Here is a 21,932-nt window from a genome sequence, read left to right on the forward strand (position 1 = left end):
CCATCACAAATTGTTGTTGTGGGGTTGAACGCCATTTTTCAGCACAAGATAGGCACATGGTGGCCAGTATAAAGGGTGGAGGAGGAACCTGGGAAAACCCCAGAAAGAACCACTGATCCACAAGAAGCTACTGGCAAGCTTTCTCACGTACCCACATTGGTCGAGCCCAAGACAGGTGAGATTGCAGTGATCCGTAACGGTGAGCGCTTTAGACCATGTGGCCACTCAGAGTCCCCCTTGTCATAAATAGATTATCGTTAATTAATGGCACTCTACTGAGATTGTGGCAATACTGACACCTGGGGGCATTCAAGGTGTTTTCTATGATGATTAATCCTATTAACAGCCAATTAACACATGACCCTGACCTTATCTAAAATGAGACAAGGATACTGTCATGATTACCAGGCTTCTGATACAAACTATGAGTTGAAATCTTCCATTGCTGTAAAATGCATGATAAAAGTGTTTGTAAGTAAATTTTATATAATTTTCACAAATAGGGAAAAGGGATATAGCAATCAATTAAGAATGTGGCAATGAGGATGCTGTAATTTTAAAAGTAAGCTAGACTTGAACAGTTTTATCAAACAAGAAATTAGATCATTTAATCCGAGGGGTAAAGTAGAGGATGCTATGCTTAATTTTCACATGTCCCCGGGTCGTCAGTCTAAAACGTTAAGGAAATTTACCTTACCATAACCAGGTCATGATCCAGCTGCCTTTCAGGTAAGATGTGACATGTCATGGGGGCTACTCGGATTACAATAGGTAAAATAGTAGACCTTAGGGCATTTATCTCCCTTAGATATTCCACTGATGTAACATAAAAACAGCAGTTAAAAATGCTTTTATAAGGAAATCACAGCAATGAGTCCTAAAATAATATTTAAAATGTTGATATTTCTCTATTGACCTATAAAAAAAAGATTTTAAAAAAAGTAGAAAAGATTGTTTGAAGCCGTCATTTTACAGTAATAAAAGATACTAATAGTAATATCTTGATGGGAGTTTATGCCACAATCCAAAACCAGTAGTATTCTCAGTGCATTTATTTATATCATTTGTGAGAAATCAACTTGTCTAAAACTTTCTCTGCAGGATATAATGGGAGTGGCCCTTTCAGGCCCCCTGATGACTTATGACAAGATTTATACACTGCCTATGCTGAACATCAAGGAAGACAAAGGTAAGATGGGCTTACTAGATTATGATTATATTTTTTAACTGAAGTTTTTAAATGACAGACAGTGGTTTTAAAAAAACTTGCAGTGAAATGTTACAAGTGAGAAGAACAAACTTGAAAAGGTTTTTCCTTGTTAGAAGTCACATGCATTAAACATACAGCCAATGAGGAAATTTGAAAGTTGCTTTATTCTGCATGAATCTGTTGAATATACTGAATTGCAAAATAATAAAGATGATGCCTACACAGGGTTATTACAGTCTTTGACAGTTTTGCAAAAAATGAGGTAGCATTTTCAAGGCCTTGAAAGTTTGGGAAAATCAAGCATATTACCCTGAGGTCTTTAAAAGTCTTTGAAAATTGAAATAAACCAAACATTTTTTAAAACAACAACTATAATAATGCATAAAACAGTTCTGATGTCCGTTAAGAGAACAATTTATTTTGTATTAAAACTGATGCAGAATTTACATATTTCTGAAATAACAGTGAATGTTAACCTATCTTCCAGATCATTATAAAACAATTTTAGGAAATTAATTATAGTTTAAATTTCATCATTAAACAATATTGTAATATTTTGCATTCATTGTTTTCTCATTTAACATAACTTGTATACAAAATGTTAGCGAAAATAGGACTTGGAAATCTATGTTTGTGTTCTTTGAAAGTTTGGGAAAAGTCTTTGAATTTATCATTCAGAATTCTATATGAACCCTACTACATTATATAATTAACATTAATATTACATTGTAAGGTGGATAATGTGTGTATCCTTGCATCCAATGTACTGTGGAGCCATATGATTATTATGGTAACCAAATAAATGTGATGCAACATTAAATTAGCACCTGACACTCCTACCTGAAAGGTTATTTTTACCTGTGCCAGGTAGTCTGGAGGCTGACATACCTGTGTTGCCGTTGATGTGCAGTTTTTTCATCAATATGAAGCATTAAATCATTAAAAAAAAATTAAAATTCCTCACTACTTTGGTAACTGGTTGCTTTTTTTTTTTTAACTGATTGTCATTCCTTTCCACTAACAGGTACTGGTGTAGTAACCAGTGTTCCATCAGATGCCCCAGATGATTTTGCTGCTCTCAGAGATCTAAAGAAAAAAGAGGTAGATTGCTGTACAACTTCAATGTCACCATATTTCTCCATCTCCATTGGTACCATCCAGCAACCATTGGAAGACACAAATTCCATTATTCCCATCTATACAACACATTAAATAAGGGAAAAAAACTCTTACTCATTACCTCCCTTCAGCTACTCTAGGTGGGTACTGACCATGTTTATTACTTTAGTTTTCACTTGCTGTGATATTCGTCATACTGCATCCAAGAGTATCTGTGATTTTCAGCCTTCCATCTTCATAGTCAGTATGGCATTAAGTGAGAAGGTAAGGTATTTACTATATGCCTCAGTCGTTCTTTTTTTCGGTTTGAATAATAATTTGTGAATTTATTCACTGTTGTGGACCTCATTATTCCAAGGTTGTGCTCAAGCATTGTATCACTGGTCTTTGTTATTGATTTTTATTTCTGCACTCAGCCTGTACGTTGTTTTTTTGTTTGTTTGAGTAAGGAATTTGTATTATTTGTACAGGTCAGTAATTTTGGCTTGTTAGTTTCTTCATTTTTTATTTATTTTTGTCTTAAAAGTATGGTGACAGTGTACCAAGTGCAGAAAGGTTCAAGGCCAGTGACGACATATGAGCTGTTTGGCATGTACTAAATATATGTCCATTTTGATGTCCCGTGTGGTCAGACAGAATGTAGAATGAATTAAATCTTTATCACAAGATATTGTCACTTGACAGAATGTGGAATGAATTTGCTTCATGGTTTTGGATGCACTGGGTAATGCATACATGCCAACCATTATGCTTTTGGCATAATTATTATCACCAAATTATGCATTACACTAGGTTGTATATGGATTATGCCTTTTTGGTACATTAAAAAGTCAGATAAAAAAAAGAAATTAAAAAGTTGTCTTTGTCAATTTTATTATCATCTCTTTAAATATATAAATTTGAGAATATTCTTAAAAAGGTGACTTCTAAATGAGAATAGCATAAAATTACTTTCCTTATTTACTGTTTATAGCAACTGTATATGACCTATTTCCAAGAAAACAGACAGGTTTCTTCAAATGTGAACTTTGCCTCAGATTCATTTTATTGATAAGCTTGGGAAGTTGTGAAGCAGTCTGTACTTTTAAAGGAAATGGTGCCAGATGTTAAGTCAAATACTTGTCGGTGTGAGTTGTGCATATCATATGATGGAAAATGTTAGAGCAGATGGATCTTTTCAAACTTCAAAACGTGTCAGATGAGAAAAAATTGACAAATCAACACTGCTTTACATACTTTAAAAAAAGTATATGAAAGTAATGTAATACAGCAATGTGAGCACCCGAGTGCTGAATATAAATAAATATTCAGTATATTTTGTATTATGGTTGTAATCTATATGGATATAGCCCTTTGTGACAAGAATTTTGAGGAACTACAGAACCTGGTTAGTAGTAAAAATGTATCTTATATTCATATGTGCTGTTATTCATGCTTGTAATATAGAGATTACTCTTGTCACGCCTAAATTATGCTTTTTGGCCACTTAAAATAGCAATATTTACGCTTAGTCTTCTGGTTGGGTTGGCATGTATGGTAAGGTTTTACACAGAGCTTTCTACCTTAGATAAAAAAAATAATGGTGGTCAACATGACGACCCCAGTGTTTTATAAGATGGATTGGACTGTTTCCATGCCATCTCAAGGCTTGTGCAAAACATGCTTGCAACTGCCTCCATGCTAGCTGTGGCATCACTAGCAAATTTTTGACTTGCCAAGAATCTGGAAGTGACCATGAATTGGAATTACCAGTCATGCATTGTGAAGTTTATCAGCAATGCTGCATACCATGTAATAGCTAATGCAAAGATGGCTACTTTAAATCTATTACAAGACACATAGCTCTGTCTGCACTGATGCCACATCATTCCTTGTCAGTCTCCTTGACACCCTTCGGTATACCGTTATTCTTTGTTAGTAGAATAGAGGATGTGCAGAAGCAGCACAAGTACTGCCTTTCCATCGTGCCATCTGTACTTGTGTTAAGGCTAAATGAGTCTTAGCTGCAATAGAGAGATAGAGATGATTGGCAACTAAAATATAAGAGGCCAACCACTGCACAACAGCAAAAGTTTCAACCTCAGTAAAATTTCAGGCAGCAATAAGCCCTACAGTTGCAGAGGCATCTCAATAAATTGGATTGGAAGCAAAGTTTCTAGATTTCCAAACCTCCCAACAACTATCAGTAAATTTCCATACAGCAATTACACAGATGTCCTACCAGTTGGCACCAGACTCCTTCATTTTAGGTAGTCTTGGTTTGACCATCTTCTGCAAAACAAATGGGCAAGTTTTTTCAGAGAGACTTAAGCTTCTTTTATCTAGCACCCTCCCTTTACGTACTTTCCTTTCATAATGTACATGCTATCTAATCCTTTAAAGGCTAGAATTTTGCAAGTGGATATCTGATCATTACTCAACAAGTTGGCGGCGGAGAGAATTCTCAAACCAAACTCTCTAGAGATTTTCTCCATGCCCTTTCTTGTGAACAAAGCCAGTTGGAAACTTATGCCAGCTATAGGTCTCTGTCCACTCAAAAAAGTACATATCCATATCAGGGTTCAAAATAGAGATGACATGTTCAGTCAGTCGTTTCATAAAAAGGGAGAATTTTGTGGGCAGTTGAGACCCAACCAGTGCTTATTTTCATATCCTTGTTCACCCGGCTTCATGCAAATTCCTTGCAGGTTCCAAGAAACAATATGCCTATTTTGTGCACTCCCAGTAGGTCTCAACATCAGTCCATGGGCAGTCACACCCATTTTGTCTCAACTGTGGTCCATGGGCAGTCACTCCCGTTTGGTCTCAGCATCAGGCCATGGGCAGTCACTCCCATTTAGTCTCAACATCAGTCAGTGGGCAGTCACTCCAGTTTGGACTCAACAACCGTTGATGGGCAGTCACTCCCATTTGGTCTCAACATCAGTCGGGGCCCCGAGTGGCCGAGTGGTCTAAAGCGCTCACTGTTCCGAATCACTACCATCTCACCTCTGTCTGCGTGGGTTCGAGTCCAAGGCTCGGCTAGCGTGGGTACGTGGGAAAGCCTGCCAGTAGCTTCTCGTGGGTCGGTGGTTCTTCCCTGGATTTTCCAGGGTTCTTCCTCGACCAGTTATACTGGCCGCCATGTATAGCCCATCTTGTGCTGAAAAATGGCGTTAAACCCTAGAACAACAACAACATCAACATCAGTCAATGGGCATTCATGGAAACCATCAAATGATTCATCACTTTCTTCTGTTTGAACATGTCTGCAGTGCAACAGGTATACCTCAATGTTGTCCTCCAACAAAACATGACAAATTCACTGGTGAAGGGCAGAAATAATCTATTTTTTGACAGATTTGGATTTTAGCAATGGAGTTTGTGCAACTCCTCGTATTGCTCAGTTTGACTCTATCCATGTCTGCCACATTTTTATGTGCCTGTTGCATATAGCCGTACAAAAAAAACCAATGGCTCACTGCAGAAATTTGTCTGGAAAAATCCCAACTGGAATTCATGATCACAGATGCTAGTTCACCTGCAGTCATGGTCAATTGTAACTGGAGGTCAGAGGAGTTACCTCATCACATAAACCTAGAAATTAAACCCATAGGTAAATGTGTGAGAGAACTTGTTTGTGGTGGCCTACCTTTTCAAACAGGGTACCAAATCACTTAACCTAGGTGTTCTGGTTTGGGACTTTCTTGCTGTTGTTCTGGTATGGGACTTCCTTCCTGTTGTTCTGGTTTGGGACTTCCTTGCTGTTGTTTTGGTTTGGGACTTATAAAGGTCCAGATCAAGCATTTCTGGCAGGCTCAGTCTTCCTGCTGAATGCCAACTTGCTGGCAGTAAGGGGCCAGATGACACTCAATGTCCTTTCTGACTTGCTGGCAGTATGGGAACCACACCTATCACTCAATGTTATTTCTGACTTGCTGGCAGTATGGGACCCAGACCTATCACTCGTTGTCCTTTCTGACTCTGTCCATCCAGCAATCTTTTGGATTTGTGCATCTTGGGGGCATCATGGCAAGAACATACAAGCCCTAGCTTTGTGGCATAAGATGGTCCAAGCCCTAGCTTTGTGGCATAAGATGGTACAAGCCCTGGTTTTGTGGCATAAGAAAGTACAAGCCCTAGCTTTGTGGCATAAGAAGGTTCAAGTCCTAGCTTTGTGACATAAGATGGTACAAGCCCTGGTTTTGTGGCATAAGAAGGTTCAAGCCCTAGCTTTGTGACATAAGAAGGTTCAAGCCCTAGCTTTGTGACATAAGATGGTACAAGCCCTGGTTTTGTGGCATAAGAAGGTTCAAGCCCTGGTTTTGTGGCATAAGAAGGTACAAGCCCTGGTTTTGTGGCATAAGAAGGTACAAGCCCTGGTTTTGTGGAATAAGATGGTCCAAGCCCTAGCTTTGTGGGTACCATGCTCAGCATACTTTATGATCTCAAAAGATCAAATACACTTTGTAAAGATTTAGCTGATAAGATTCAAGTAATCTCTTTTGTTTGACCGTATCATTTTGAAACACGCTGTAAAAGAAGCCAGCTACTGGCATGCATAATCAACCTTCTTAAGCTTTTTTCTCTCTGTTATCACTCTTCATAGAGACAAGAATTGAATCTGGTGGAGAGAATTTCACGAGCTAGAAGACCCACCATAGCAGTTTGACATCTGTACAACTGTAAATGCAATTTCAGTGCTTTTGCTGGATTCACTGAGAAGTCTTCATGTGGTATGGAAAACTTGCTCTTTTCTGTTACTTAGGTATTGTCATCATCACAGATTATGTGATTTTCAGATGTGCTCTCATTATTTTAGGTGACCAGTTTGTTCTTAACATGGTAAAATGATTTCCTATTGCCTTTATCCCAACATTAATGTCATTAGGAAGTGCATTTGACCGTAAAATTGAAGGTTAGTCTGGTATACATCCATTTGATGTGTAGCCATATATCAGGAAAGGTAATGAGTAAGAGTTTATTCCCCTTAGATGTGTTATAGTGATATGAAAGATGGAATTGCTGGATGCAGGAGTTGGTGGAGTTTGTCCTAATGTTAATGTGATTATTAGAGAAACATAATTTTACATTCTCAAGATATGGATGGTCATGAGCCAGTGCCCAGTTAATTGAATATTAAATAAGAAATACAGATTGGATGCCAATTTTAATATATTTATGATAAAAGTATCTCAATAAACTTAATACTTGTCCTACAGGTAGCTTTACTAATGTCACAGATAACCTGGGTAAAGTATGTATGAATTTGCATGTTTGCCCTTCTCTTTTCTTGATATATTTCTACAGGTAGCTTTACTGAAGCCACAGATAACCTGTTTAAATAAAGTATGTATGAATTTGCATGTTTGCCTTTCGCTTTTCTTGATATATTTCTACAGGTAGCTTTACTAAAGTCACAGATAACCTGTATAAATAAAGTATGTATGAATTTGCATGTTCGCCCCTCTCTTTTCTTGATATATTTCTAGTTTTAAAATAATAAATCTGATTTATTTTCACAGCCATTCAGGAGAAAGTATGGACTGAAGGATGAGATGGTGATACCTTATGAACCAGTAAGTTGCTTCTTATGCTGACAGGTATTGTGTGTAATAAATTATTTCCACTTCCATAGAAAACCTTTACAAACACTAATCTTGCCTGTATTTACATGTACTCTGTGTAATAAATTATTTCCACTTCCATAGAAAACCTTTACAAACACTAATCTTGCCTGTATTTACATGTACTCTGTGTAATAAATTATTTCCACTTCCATAGAAAATCTTTACAAACACTAATCTTGCCTGTATTTACATGTACTCTGTGTAATAAATTATTTCCACTTCCATAGAAAACCTTTACAAACACTAATCTTGCCTGTATTTACATGTACTCTGTGTAATGAATTATTTCCACTTCCATAGAAAACCTTTACAAACACTAATCTTGCCTGTATTTACATGTACTCTGTGTAATAAATTTACTTCACTTCCTTGCCTGTATTTACATGTACTCTGTGACATAACATTTTTTCCACTTCCTGGAGAAAAGCTACAAACAGCAGCTCTTGCTGAATTTGGAAACCATGCAAGTAAGTGGTCTTTTATGTTGTTGTTGTTGTTGTTGGGTTTAACGCCATTTTTCAGCACACGATAGGCTATACATGACAGCCAGTATTAATGGTGGAAGAAGAACCTGGAAAACCCTGGAAAGAACCACCGACCCATGAGAAGCTACTGGCAAGCTTTCTCACATGCCCACATTGGCTGAATCTTAGACTCGAACCGCCGCAGACAGAGGTGAGATGGCAGTGATCCGTAACGAAGAGCGCTTTAAACCACTCAGCCACTCGGGGCCCCAAGTGGTCTTTTATCTGTGTGAACTTAAATTTTCCACATTGAAAATTATGCATAGAATTCTGTCCTTTATAGTAATATATTAAGTGTTCATGATACATTATATAGCTCTAGATGTATTGCATGAAAAAAGATTTGTTTTGGAAATATTTGAACAAACTACCAATTCTTCACTAAGCCTAATTTTTAAGGTCCTTAATTTTTAAACATTTAAAAAAAAGAAAAGAAACCTATCATGCTTCCTGTCTACATGAAAATGCTCATAAAAAACTATATATATATATATATATATATATATATATATATATATATATATATTCCAATTGTTTGTGTTATTTCAAAACATGTTTTGTATTGAACCGTAAATATTGTTGCAGATAATGATTATCTCCCCTACATATTATATGATTTTCAGAAAATGTTCACTTTCTCTATCTGCATGTAAGAACTAAACATTGCCATTATCAGACCATTTTGAAGAATTTATCCGAGTGTTTTTCACATGACAGAATATAGACAACTAATCACAAACTTCTATAAATGCATTTGTCAGGTGCCAATTATTGAAGTACCTGAGTTTGGTGATCTGGCCGCAGTGACAGTTTGCGAACAGCTGAAAATTCAAAGTCAGAACGACAGGGAAAAGTTACAGGAAGCAAAGGAAATGGTCTACTTGAAGGGTTTCTATGAAGGGGTAGGTAAACGTACACAATACAAAGGGTAGGTAAATGCACACAATACATGGTGTAGGTAAACATACACAGTACAAGGGGTAGGTAAATGTATACAATACAAGGGTAGCTAAATGTACACAATACACTGGGGTAGGTAAATGTACACTATGTGGTAGGTAAACATACACAATACAAGGGGTAGGTAAATGTACACAAAACATGGGGTAGGTAAACATACAAAATACAAGGGGTAGATAAATGTACACAATACAAGGGTAGCTAAATGTACACAGTACACTAGTAGGTACATGTACACAATAAAATGGTAGGTAAACATACACTATATGAGAGATAGGTAAATATACACAATACAAGGGGTAGGTAAATGTACACAATAAAATGGTAGGTAAATATACACTATATGAGGGGGAGGTAATATACAGTACCTGGTGGAGACATAATTTTGATAAGTAAATTCACTGATATTAATATATAGAGTTTCTTGCCCATCTTATATACAACTGAAAACAAAATATATAAGCTGATTGAAATTGAATGTATTTGGATATACTAGTGAATATGGCATATACAAATTAATCTGACTTGTATGTCACAATGACATCATGTAAAACATACCATCAAACACAGTATATTAAATCATACCAAACATACCATTAAACACAGTTATATGACATCACACAAAACATACCATCAAACACAGTATGACATCATACAAAACATGCCATCAAACACAGTAAATGACACCATCTAAATCATAACATCAAACACAGTAAATGACACCATCTAAAAGATACCATCAAACACCGTATATAACATCACACAAAACATACCATCAAACACAGTATGACATCATACAAAATATGCCATCACCCACAGTGTATGATATACAAAACATACCATCAAACACAGTATATGACATAATACAAAACATACCATCAAACACAGTATGACATCATACAAAACATACCATCAAACACAGTATTTGACATCATACAAAATATGCCATCAACCACAGTGTATGATATACAAAACATACCATCAAACACAGTATATGACATAATACAAAACATACCATCAAACACAGTATGACATCATACAAAACATAACATCAAACACAGTATATGACATCATACAAAACAACATCAAACACAGTATATGACATCATGCAAAACATAACATCAAACACAGTATATGACATCATGTAAAAGATACATTAAACACAATATATGACATCATGTAAAACATAACATCAAAACCAATATATGACATCATACAAAACATTTCATCAAACACAGTATATGACATGATGCAAAACATACCTTCAAACACAACATATGACATCATGCAAAACACATCAACCACAGTATATGACATCATACAAATCATATCATCAAAATATATGACATCACACAAAACATACCATCAAACACAGTATATAACATCATGCAAAACATACCATCAAACACAATATATGACATCATGCAAAACATACCATCAAACACAGTATGACATTTTACAAAATATAACATCAAACACAGTATATGACATCATGCAAAACATAACATCAAACACAGTATATGACATCATGCAAAACATAACATCAAACACAGTATATGACATCAAACAAAACATACCATCAAACACGGTATATGACATCATGCAGAACATGCCTTCAAACACAGTATGACATCATACAAAACATACCATCAAACACAGTACTTGACATCATACAAAATATGCCATCAAACACAGTATATGTCATATATAAAACATGCCATCAAACACAACATGCCATGCAATTGTTGTTTATGATGTGTAGATATTTACATATGATCACTTTATGACTGTAAAATTTCTTATCTTTTCTCCTGCCAATGAAATCAAAGAAATTGCTGACCAAAGTGTAATTGGGATCCATAATGAATCAAGTAGACACTGTTATAAATTTAATTGTTGTAGCTGATTTCTGTTTTCCTATTGTTTAATCCATGCCTGATGTAAAAGTGACATGTATTATTTCTGTACATTAGGTAATGAAGATAGGTGAATTTAAGGGGCAGAAAGTACAAGACATCAAAAAGAATGTCCAGAAGTTAATGGTGGAAAAGGTATGTATTAATTCCAAGGTATTTTGATTTGGTTCTATTGGCCTTCTGTCCGTTTACAGAATCCTTTTATCAGGACTGCTCAAACCAGTCAACCTAGACAAATGAAATTTGATATATATATGTATGTAGATGACCTTATAAGATTTTCAAGATATTAAAAAGTTTTCAAATTTTGGGGGAATGATTTGGACTTGGACATTTGCTGCAACAACTTTTTATTGTTTTCTTACACATTATCGCAGCCCATCTCGAGAAATGAAACACTTTTCATTAGAGGCAACCATTTCCAGCAACAAAGCTGTGCATGCTTCTGTTTAAATTTCCCTCCCCTACCCCTACTCTCTTCACCTGAGGTCACTTCAAGGGGTTCCCTCATAAGAGGGAAGCCTCTGTAGTATGATTAAGCAAAAGCCACTCCATGTTGTCAAATGATCTCTGCTGTATAGTTAGGCAAAAGCCACTCCAGGTTGTCAAATGATCTCTGCTGTACAATTAAGCAAAAGCCACTCCAGGTTGTCAAATGATCTCAGCTGTATAATTAGGCAAAAGCCACTCCAGGTTGTCAAATGATCTCTGCTGTACAATTAGGCAAAAGCCACTCCAGACTGTTGTATGATCTCAGCTGTATAATTAGGCAAAAGCCACTCCAGGTTGTCAAATGATCTCTGCTGTACAATTAGGCAAAAGCCACTCCAGGTTGTCAAATGATCTCTGCTGTACAATTAGGCAAAAGCCACTCCAGACTGTTGTATGATCGGGCAAAATCTACTCCAAGTAGTCCAGTGATCTCAGTAGCATGATCAGGCAATAAAGCCACTCCAGGTAGTCAGATAATTTGTTGTGTGTTTATGACACAGCAACATTTTAAACTTTATATCATGATGAAAGTAAAGTCAATGACCTTTCTCAAGGACACACATTGGAAGCTGATCTTCACTGATCCATGCAAATTGCCTTGCCCAAAGACATACCTCAGTAACCCATATTCACTGATCCATGCAAATTGCCTAGCCCAAAGACACACCACAGTAGCTCATATACACTGATCCATGCAAATTGCCTTGCCCAAAGACACACCACAGTAGCTCATTTACACTGATCCATGTAAATTGCCTTGCCCAAAGACACACCACAGCAGCTTATATGCACTGATCCAAATAAATTGCCTTGCCCAAGGAATTACACTTTAGGACTGAACCAAGTCATTTGCCTTGCCCAAAGACATACCACAGTAGCACTGAACAAAGTCAATTGTCTTGCCCAAAGACATACCACAGTAGCACTAAACCAAGTCAATTGACTTGTCCAGAAACATACCACAGTAACACTGATCAAAGGAAATTGCCTTGCCCAAAGACATACCACAGTAACACTAATCAAAGGAAATTGCCTTGCCCAAAGACATACCACAGTAACACTGATCAAAGGAAATTGCCTTACCGAAAGGCATACCACAGTAGCTTATATGCACTGATCCAAATAAATTGCCTTGCTCAATGACAAACTGGCAGCTGATCTGGACTGATCGAGTGGTCAAAATTCAGCATACACTGTTCCAGTCTTTAGTCAAAATTCAGCATACACTATTCCAGTCTTTAGTCAAAATTCAGCATACACTGTTCCAGTCTTTAGTCAAAATTCAGCATACACTGTTCCAGTGTTCAGGCTCCACAGAGCCACCACAGCTGCTCTGTACAAATGAAATTCCATTGTCTTGTTTTTTGTGTATGACACAATTAGATATGCTTGACATCATACCACATTTTTCAATTGTATAGTTTCTAAACTTTTCTCGGTCATATCCGTTTACAAACACAAATCTAATACAGATATAATTAGATTAAATCACCCCATTTTCTTATAAAGAGAAATTATTATTTACCTTAGAATGGAATGTAATATTTGGACTTGGGTCTCACCTACCCTTGCAGACAGCATTTTGAGATTTTGTGCAGAGTTTGTACTTTTGTTTTATTTAAATCTATATATTGTAAATTAGTTACAGGGCAAGGCATTGTAATTTTGACATTTGACTTGTGTATTTCAGAATGAGGCTGTGATCTATATGGAGCCAGAGAAACAGGTGATTTCCAGATCTGCTGATGAATGTGTGGTTGCATTGTGTGACCAGTGGTGAGTAAGATGATTTGACAGTCTAATTGACCTCATGTGGCACAGACAAATTGCCTATATATTGTCTAGTGGTTAGTAAAAACAGACTTACAAGCACTTTATACTGTCAGATGCAGTCTGAACCAAGTTATCAATGAGGACTTTCTACTGATGCAGTTTGATCCAAATTATCACTTAGTCTTCATTGGAAGGTGGCTTAGGAATTCTTTTTTATTTTTTGCATGGCAGACTATCACAAAAGTGTTTCCAAAATATTACAACTTTTGCACAAATGTTATTGTTAAATATTAAATTTCATGCTTGTATATAAATAATGGAACAGTTTCAGGGTTAACTAAGCTATATTTTGTTTCCACATGTACTTGCTAAGATTCAGAGCTTTTTCAAATGCATCCAATGTACTGTGGGGCCATATGATTGTTATGGTAACCAAATAAATGTGATGCAACATTAAATTAGCACCTGACACTTCTACCTGTCAGGTGTTTTACCTGTACCAGGTAGTCTGGAGGCTTACATCAAAATATTTTTAAAAATTGCCATTTAAGGAATTACCACTGATAATTATCCTCCAAAGATCCCTTTTCTCTTTTTGAGATGTACTTTTTAGGTTATTTATTAGGAGACACTATTTTTGTATGGAAGAATTATTCATACTTTTAGGTTTGTGATTTTGTTTATGCTTATTTAAAAATTAATGTTTCCTCTAATGCCATTAGTTATGTGATATTCAGAGCAATTATCTCTTCTTGAATATCTTTATTTTCTGTAAATTCTGATACAAGATCTTATTTAAATTTCTTAATTTTTATTCATGGTTGTAAACTCTATTGAATATCTTTTGTTATAAATTGTATGTGACCTAGCTCTGTTAACACATTAACCCCTGGAGGTTTTTGTTGTTTTCACCTGAAAATCGAGTAGGAAACACATTTTGAAAGCTATTGCTGAATACATCCTAATAGATCAACTTCCAGGTGATTTTCCAATAACCAAATGACTAGTTGTGTTAGAAACATAGTTTTTCATTGGCTATTTGGCTCACGCATGAGCAGAAGGGTAAAAGTTGAAGGTTTTTTTTCTGTTATTCTTTTTTTGTTTTCTTGGGGGGGGGGTTGGGGTTTGCTTAACATACCCATTTGTATCGAGACCACTCTTTATTCCAAATGCCCATCTTATCCTACTTTTTGCAAAGGTTCATCTGTCTGTTTGCAGTTCATACTGGTCTGCCTTAGATCTGAGACCAAAAAGTCTAAAATTCGGACACAAAATCGGATTCAGACCACAAGCAAATTTTGGGTGGAAGAAAATCGGGTCCAAAAACAAGAGTTTTTTTCCCTCTATATTTTGTAGTGCAACTATAACTTCCAGATTATTTGGTATCATTGTAGAGCTACATCTGTCTACCTTTCTATAATACCACCCACTTTAGTGTATCTTTCATGACCTTGATGCTACAGAGCTCGGCAGTAGGCTACTCGTCGCCAGGGGATAATGTGTTAAGAACACAAATTGTGTAGAATCTATAAATGGATGTTTATGTACATGTTGACAGTAATAATGATCGTAATAATAAAACTTAAAATGGCACCTATAGGTTTGTTTCTCAGTGACTGATGGCTTATGGAAGTTTTGAGAATAATTCTGTGGTTTTCCATTGGTTGCATGAGGTCACATGAATATACTTAGTTCATCAAACTAGTGTATGCTGTCACATGTGGTCTGTTGCGAAGTACATTCACAATATATAGTGTATATTAGGAGAAAATTAGGCATTTTGTTTCATTCTGATTTCTGGAGTCATTCACACTTTTTGTGTTCCTGATATATGTCTGCAGATTTGTTTTATGTTGTGCTTATATATTTGTCAGTAGGAAAATCATTTGTTTGGTCTGTTCAGTGGTGATAGAAAGTGATCATTATTTGGATTATAATATTATTCTGTAACTGTTATAAATTATTTGAAGGAATTCTGGACATTGCCATCTTGACAATGTCATGGTTCTTGGATGACCAGTACATTTCCAGTTTTGAAATTTATAAGTACTTTTCATTTGTTTTGAACTTTCATAAACCTATATAAGGATTAGTTTGGATTTTCTTCATTATACTGTAAGTTCCTCTGTTTTTTTTTCACTAATCACTTTAATAATTAAACTGTTTATTAAGTTTTACAAATTTGTTGGTTTTGCTTCTTATCTGTTTCTTAAGTTTGTGACTTAATAGTCATGACAGTCTCCATATCAATCTGTTTTAAATAGATTAGTAAAATTCCTGAGAATTAATACCAGTGGTAGCTCTTGACAGTTTTGAGTAAATGAGAAATATTTCCTGAGAATTAATACCAGTGGTAGCTCTTGACAGTTTTGAGTAAATGAGAAATATTTCCTGAGAATTGATATCAGTGGTAGCACTCAACAGTTTTGTATGGTTGGCCATGGATGAAACATAATTTGTAAAGTTAATTGTACTTTACCTGAGTGTATCTCCCTGTTATTTATAATGGTGTCAAAAATGCATACTTGTTGTATGTGCAGGGATACAAGTCTAGTACAGAAATACATGTGTTAGAAAGGTATGAACTTAAGTATTGGCCAATTAGCACAAGCAGCTGTCCATTTTCTCCTTTATTTATTTATATTTTTTCATGTTTTTGTAAAATGCTGAGGGTGAGTTGTTCTGTTGGATATTGGATTGTTGATGATCCACTTATCTCTGTTTAAAGATGTATAAACTAGCTCAAAGGTTGTTTAATTCAAGTACTTTTTGGGTCTGAAGATCATAAGTACTTGGGATTATCATGCAAAGTATGAAGGTGGATTATCATGCAAAGTTTGCAGGTGGATTTTCATGCAAAGTATGGAGGTGGATTTTCATTCAAAGTATGCGAGTGAATTATCATGCAAAGTATGGAGGTGGATTTTAATGCAAAATATGGGGGTGGATTATCATGCAAAATATGGGGGTGGATTTTGGTGCAAAGTATGGAGATGGATTTTCGTGCAAAGTATGGAGGTAGGTTTGAGTGACAAGAGATGACAGTCACACAATTATCAGAATTTTCATGCCTATTTACTGATTCAGTTTCCCTGTTCTTTGACAAAGTTGACATATTGATGGTTACAGAATTTTCATGCCAGTCTATTTATTGATTCAGTTACTCCATTTGCTGTCAGACAACTTTGATGCGTTATTGATTACAGATTTTCATATCAGTTGCAGCATTCTTTGACAAGCTAACTTGCTGCATCGGTTTTCCATTCACTGAAAGGTTATTGGTGATTAAAGAATTTTCATACCAGTTTACTGTTTCAGTCTTCCATTTGCTGACAAGTTCAACACACTGATGGTTACAGACTTTTATTTTGATAACATAAGGCTCCAAAGGGGAGAGCATCTATCTCAAACCCCAATTAATGCTGATAATTTAGTGATAGCTAAATCTTATTACCATGACAACTGTTATGTATTTATAGGTATCTGAATTATGGAGAGGAGGAGTGGAAGAAGCAGACACGAGAGAGTCTGACAAGCATAAATACTTATTCAGAGGAAGTCCGCAAGAATTTTGATGCTACACTCGAATGGTTACATGAACATGCCTGTTCAAGAAGCTATGGATTAGGTGAGACATAGAACCAGTCTAACATGCATGTGCTTTAATGAGGGGAGTGGAGGGGTTTGAATAGCATAGATTGACCAGAAAGTAGAGACAGACTGGTCTTTCTAATGTTCTTTTATAAAAATCATAATTAACAAATTATTCATGTTTATACATGATTCCTTCCTTCTAGTAGGATTTAAGTTTCTAGTCTCATGGCTGCAACACAGGCTGGCATTCATTTTCCATTCCCTCTTTTTACTTTCACAGGTGTTATTTTGCTTGGCAATTTTGCCTCAGCTGTTTGTTTTCAATAAGATTTTGCAATCCACTAATATATTTAGTTCATATCAGTGTTCCCATACTCATAGCTACTTAGGAATTTTAATATTTGTATTATTGTTGAGATTTTTTTTAACATTAGATAGTACCTTGTTAAGTAAAAAGCTGTTTTACTATATGCCCTTTATATTTCCTGAATGGTTAAGTAATTCGTGCCCATTTTTAGTTCTAGAATTTGTTTCTTTGTGTAATTATAAATTATAAATTGTTATAACCTTGCAAGTCCATTTGTTTTTAATCCAGTTGGAATAAGAGTACAGTATTTATACTGTATACTGTAACCTTGCAAGTCCATTTCTGTTTTTAATCCAGTTGGAATAAGAGTACTTTACAATATTTATACTGTATATTGTAGTATCATTTATTTTCATTAGGCTCAATTTGTGTGGTTTTTGAAAAAAAGGGCATTTTTATGGGTACTTAAATTTGTGGTTTTGCCTGTCAAAATTTGCATATTAGTAGGTAATTTCATGTTTTAACCTCTTCAGATACCTAAAATTAAGACTACAAAAGAATAAAACTATGCCAATGCAAACTGCGGTCACTTTAATGTTTAAAACAATACTACCACCTGTATGAGCATAAATTAAAGACCTGGCAAGTTCAATACTTACACCGTGTTTCGACCAAGTGAATAACATCAGTCGAAGCTGATGCAGCCAACAACACTAAAACAATACTTCCATCGCTATGAGCACAAATAAAACACCTGTCAAGATTAATCACTTTCGCCTTGTTTTTGTTTGAGTGCGCAAAATCAAAGGAAGCAAACGCAGCCAACAACACTAGGCCAATCAGTTATTAAAGTACATATGAATGATCTCTTACTTAAACAACTGTCTGTCAAGTTGCACCATCAGTACTTTCTGACAATCATGATGTTAGCACAGTGGCTTAAGAGTGGTAAAATTCAACTTAGACCACCCCCACCCCACCTGCTGAATGGATAATTGCAGCTCACGTGTAAATGAGTGAAAGATCGGACTTAATTATCAGTGGTTTTGAGAAAGCTGGACTTGTTTAATTCAGCATACCAAAGACTTACAAAAATGGTACTAACAGCTTCCTCGCTAGGCGCTCAGTATTACAAGGTTAGTGTTAGGATTGGTCGGCCTGGTGTCAGGATAATGTGACTGGGTGGGACATCACGCTATATGTCTGCGACATGATGCCCCAGTGCTATTCATCATTATAAACTGCCACACTGCAGACATCGTAGCGATATGACTGAAAAATTGTTAAAGATCCAAATCACACACACACACACACACATAATAATAGTGTTTCAAGAAATAGTTATAATATTTTACAGGATTGTTGTTCTTTTGGATTAAAAATGCTTGGATAAAATGAAATGTGCTTTCAGAAGGATTTAAATGTTTCAACAACAGTTGTACTGGAATGAAAGATAGAGTTGTATAAGTATTAAACTTAATTTTCATATACTGTTATTTTGTTTTATTTTTCATTCAGTTTCAGTATTGCTATTGTTTGAATACCTTATGCTTTTTCTCTATTTTCTCTCTATCCTTACTTAACCCACATATTGATTTAAGGCAGTGAGTGTAAAATTACAGCTATCAGATACCTTATCGAACCTGTGCATTGAAACAATATAAAATGATTTATAATTCCTGTTTCAAAAGGTTAAAATATAAATAAAACAAACACATGTATAAGCTAATATTCAATTACCAGATTACAGTATTGTCCTTGATTTATCAAATACTAGTAGCTGTGTTATTCTCTAGGAACGGGGGAGTGGTCATCATCCTATGTGGCTCATTTTTCGTTGGGAATTTAAATTCGTGGTTCAGGGCAACAACAAAAACCACAAAAATTGGTCCCCCACAAAAATTTATGATACTACAGTATTTATTCTGTTATGCATATTGATTCACATTGTGTGTTGACTTTTTTCTTCATGAGTATATGTTACAATTCTGTGGTCTTAAACTAGTTTACAGAAAAAGTCAAAACCAACAAGTTTTTGTGAAATTCTAAAATAATTTATTTCCTGTGAATAGAAAGCGAAAATTTAAAAAGAACTTCAGTATTATTAATTAAATCCCAGATGAATTCCTGTGGTATTCCGAATGAATTCCAGTCTTGACTGTGCTGATGTGCAAGTAGATTTTGAATGTGCTAATGGTCTTGATGTATCAGGATGATATAATCTAAAATGTCCTTGAATGAATTCACAATAATTTCCAAAATAGTAATTTAGTCCTAATGTAAAACAGCACTTTGTAATTCCAATGAATAATTTAAATAAATCATCTCAAATATTAACTGAAACACAGCTTATATTTATTCTGCTGTGACTCTTGTTAGCGTACAGAATTAATAATTCTAAAGTAAACAACATTTCTATCAAAAGGCATGACACAATAACAGAACCAGGATGAGGGTCACTTTCCCATCAGATTTTTTTAACAGCTTGCTTCTTGAACATTCTTAATTTCAAAAATAAAATAGACCTTGATCTCAACATCTGTAAACATGTTCACTTCCAAGTAATAATGATCTTAAATTATAATCTAACAATCATAGACAAGAATTAGCAACGTAATATGTTTTGTATTTTAAAAAAGTAAATAAACCATTAGTAAGCTAGGCCCAGCTCTTTCCCTCAGTTGTGGACAAAGGTCAGCACAAATTAAATATACATACCAATCCTAGCAAAATTATTTTTCGTTTCAATTGTAATGGCACAACTAAAGGCTCAGTGTCATACTAATTTATGGTAATGATCACTCCCACTGTAAGGGTGGTGCATACATTGTGATAGTGAACACTCCCACTGTAAGGGTGGTGCATACATTGTGATAGTCAACACTCACATTGTAAGAGTGGTACAGAACACTTCCACAGTAAGGGTGGTGTACTTTGGTGTGGTGGTGAACACTAATGCTGTAAGGGTGGTGCACATGTCATGGTAGTGAACACTCACTGTAATGGTGGTCCATTTGTTGTGGTAGTGATCACTCCTACTGTACAGGTGGTGCATACATTATGTTAGTGAACACTGTAATGGGTGGTGTATACATTATGGGACTGAACACTCCTACTGTAACAATGGTACAGTATGGTTGTGAACACTCCTATTGTAAGAGTGGTGCATACATTATGGTTGTGAACACTTCTATTGTAAGAGTGGTGCATACATCATGGTTGTGAACACTCCTACTGTAAAGATGGTGCATACATCATAGTTTATGATGTTTACGGCATGAGTGATGTATATCTATATCACATACGGCCCGCCGCAAATGAGTTTGACACCCCAGCAGTATTGGATAAGTGACATTACTGCTTTTAAAATGTATTATTTTATGGTGGGGGGGTAATTCAGACATGATTTTTCTACATTTTAGAGCGTTTGTCCTGACTTGAATCCAATTTGTCTTGATGTAGTCCATTTTTTGTATCATCTCTGATCCAGTCTTTTAAAAACGGTCTGTTTGGTCCCATTCCACAATGACCCTTGTAATGTATTCGTTCCATATATTAGTTAGCCCATGACTCTCATAAAGAGTATTCTGACTGGTTAAAAGTTTAAATTCAGCCAGTGAATCTTCGTGTAATGGAAACGGATGGCAATGGAAAGAAGAAGCATGCTTGCAAAAAAATGGCACCTTGAATTGTTGAGAGACCGTGACATGAGAAGTTTACATAAAGGTTCAAAGTACGTATGGGAATGGCTGAAGTGAAAAGTTTTCGGAAATTTAGTTAGTCAGTTTATAAGAAAACTGAATGCTGGAGGACTGTGATTTTGTGACCTCTGCTCTACGTTAATCGCAGTTGGAAGAGTTTGGAACATCACCTACAAAAGAAGCTGCATATGGAAAAATTGAAGCTCAGAAGGCATCTGGAAAAAGTGCAGTTAATTACTATAAGAAGAAAGATTTCTTTCATGAGAGAACAGATGTAGCTCTCTGTCAGAATATGCACAGTGCATGCCGCCAATACAAGCACCAGCTTGAAAGGAAAAAGGCTGTCATTCAGAAGGAAAAGAAAAGATTGTACATTGAGCCAAAAATGTCAGTCAAAAAGGAAGGCTAAACAAATCTTTGCCAAAGCCACAAAAAGAGCTCAACTGGAATATCAACAGGCTGTGTCCATTGGAGAAAAAGACAAGTGAATATATGGGATTATTTGTATAAAGTTGATGTACTTGGGTGTTTGTTTTACAGATTTGTTATGAGAAGAGAGAAGTATGATCTATTTGCTGCAAACATTGAGAAATTATTGTGACTTAATTACAATGTGAACACTGACATGCACATGAAATAACTTATGCATCAGTAGTATTGGAGAACAAATTCATGTGACAATAAATATTGTGAAATTATTCAAGTTGAAAAGTTTTAGTTAGTTTGT

General features: G+C 35.6%; 1 protein-coding gene across 2 annotated transcripts in view; it reads left to right on the forward strand.

The window, feature by feature from the left end:
* LOC149796264 (leucine--tRNA ligase, cytoplasmic-like) overlaps nt 1-21,932 on the forward strand; it is a 119,920-nt gene that overhangs the window by 38,194 nt on the left and 59,794 nt on the right. For both annotated transcript variants that reach the window (XM_089960901.1, XM_089960902.1), the window contains exons 11-17: nt 1,102-1,189; nt 2,235-2,311; nt 7,834-7,887; nt 9,224-9,364; nt 11,396-11,473; nt 13,521-13,606; nt 17,083-17,231. In XM_089960901.1, coding sequence (XP_089817027.1) covers nt 1,102-1,189; nt 2,235-2,311; nt 7,834-7,887; nt 9,224-9,364; nt 11,396-11,473; nt 13,521-13,606; nt 17,083-17,231 — 673 coding nt within the window. The remainder of the gene's footprint in view (nt 1-1,101; nt 1,190-2,234; nt 2,312-7,833; nt 7,888-9,223; nt 9,365-11,395; nt 11,474-13,520; nt 13,607-17,082; nt 17,232-21,932) is intronic.

Source organism: Sinohyriopsis cumingii, chromosome 6, assembly GCF_028554795.1.
Source record: "Sinohyriopsis cumingii isolate HCF-2022 chromosome 6, ASM2855479v2, whole genome shotgun sequence".
NCBI classification, from domain to species: Eukaryota; Metazoa; Mollusca; class Bivalvia; order Unionida; family Unionidae; genus Sinohyriopsis; species Sinohyriopsis cumingii.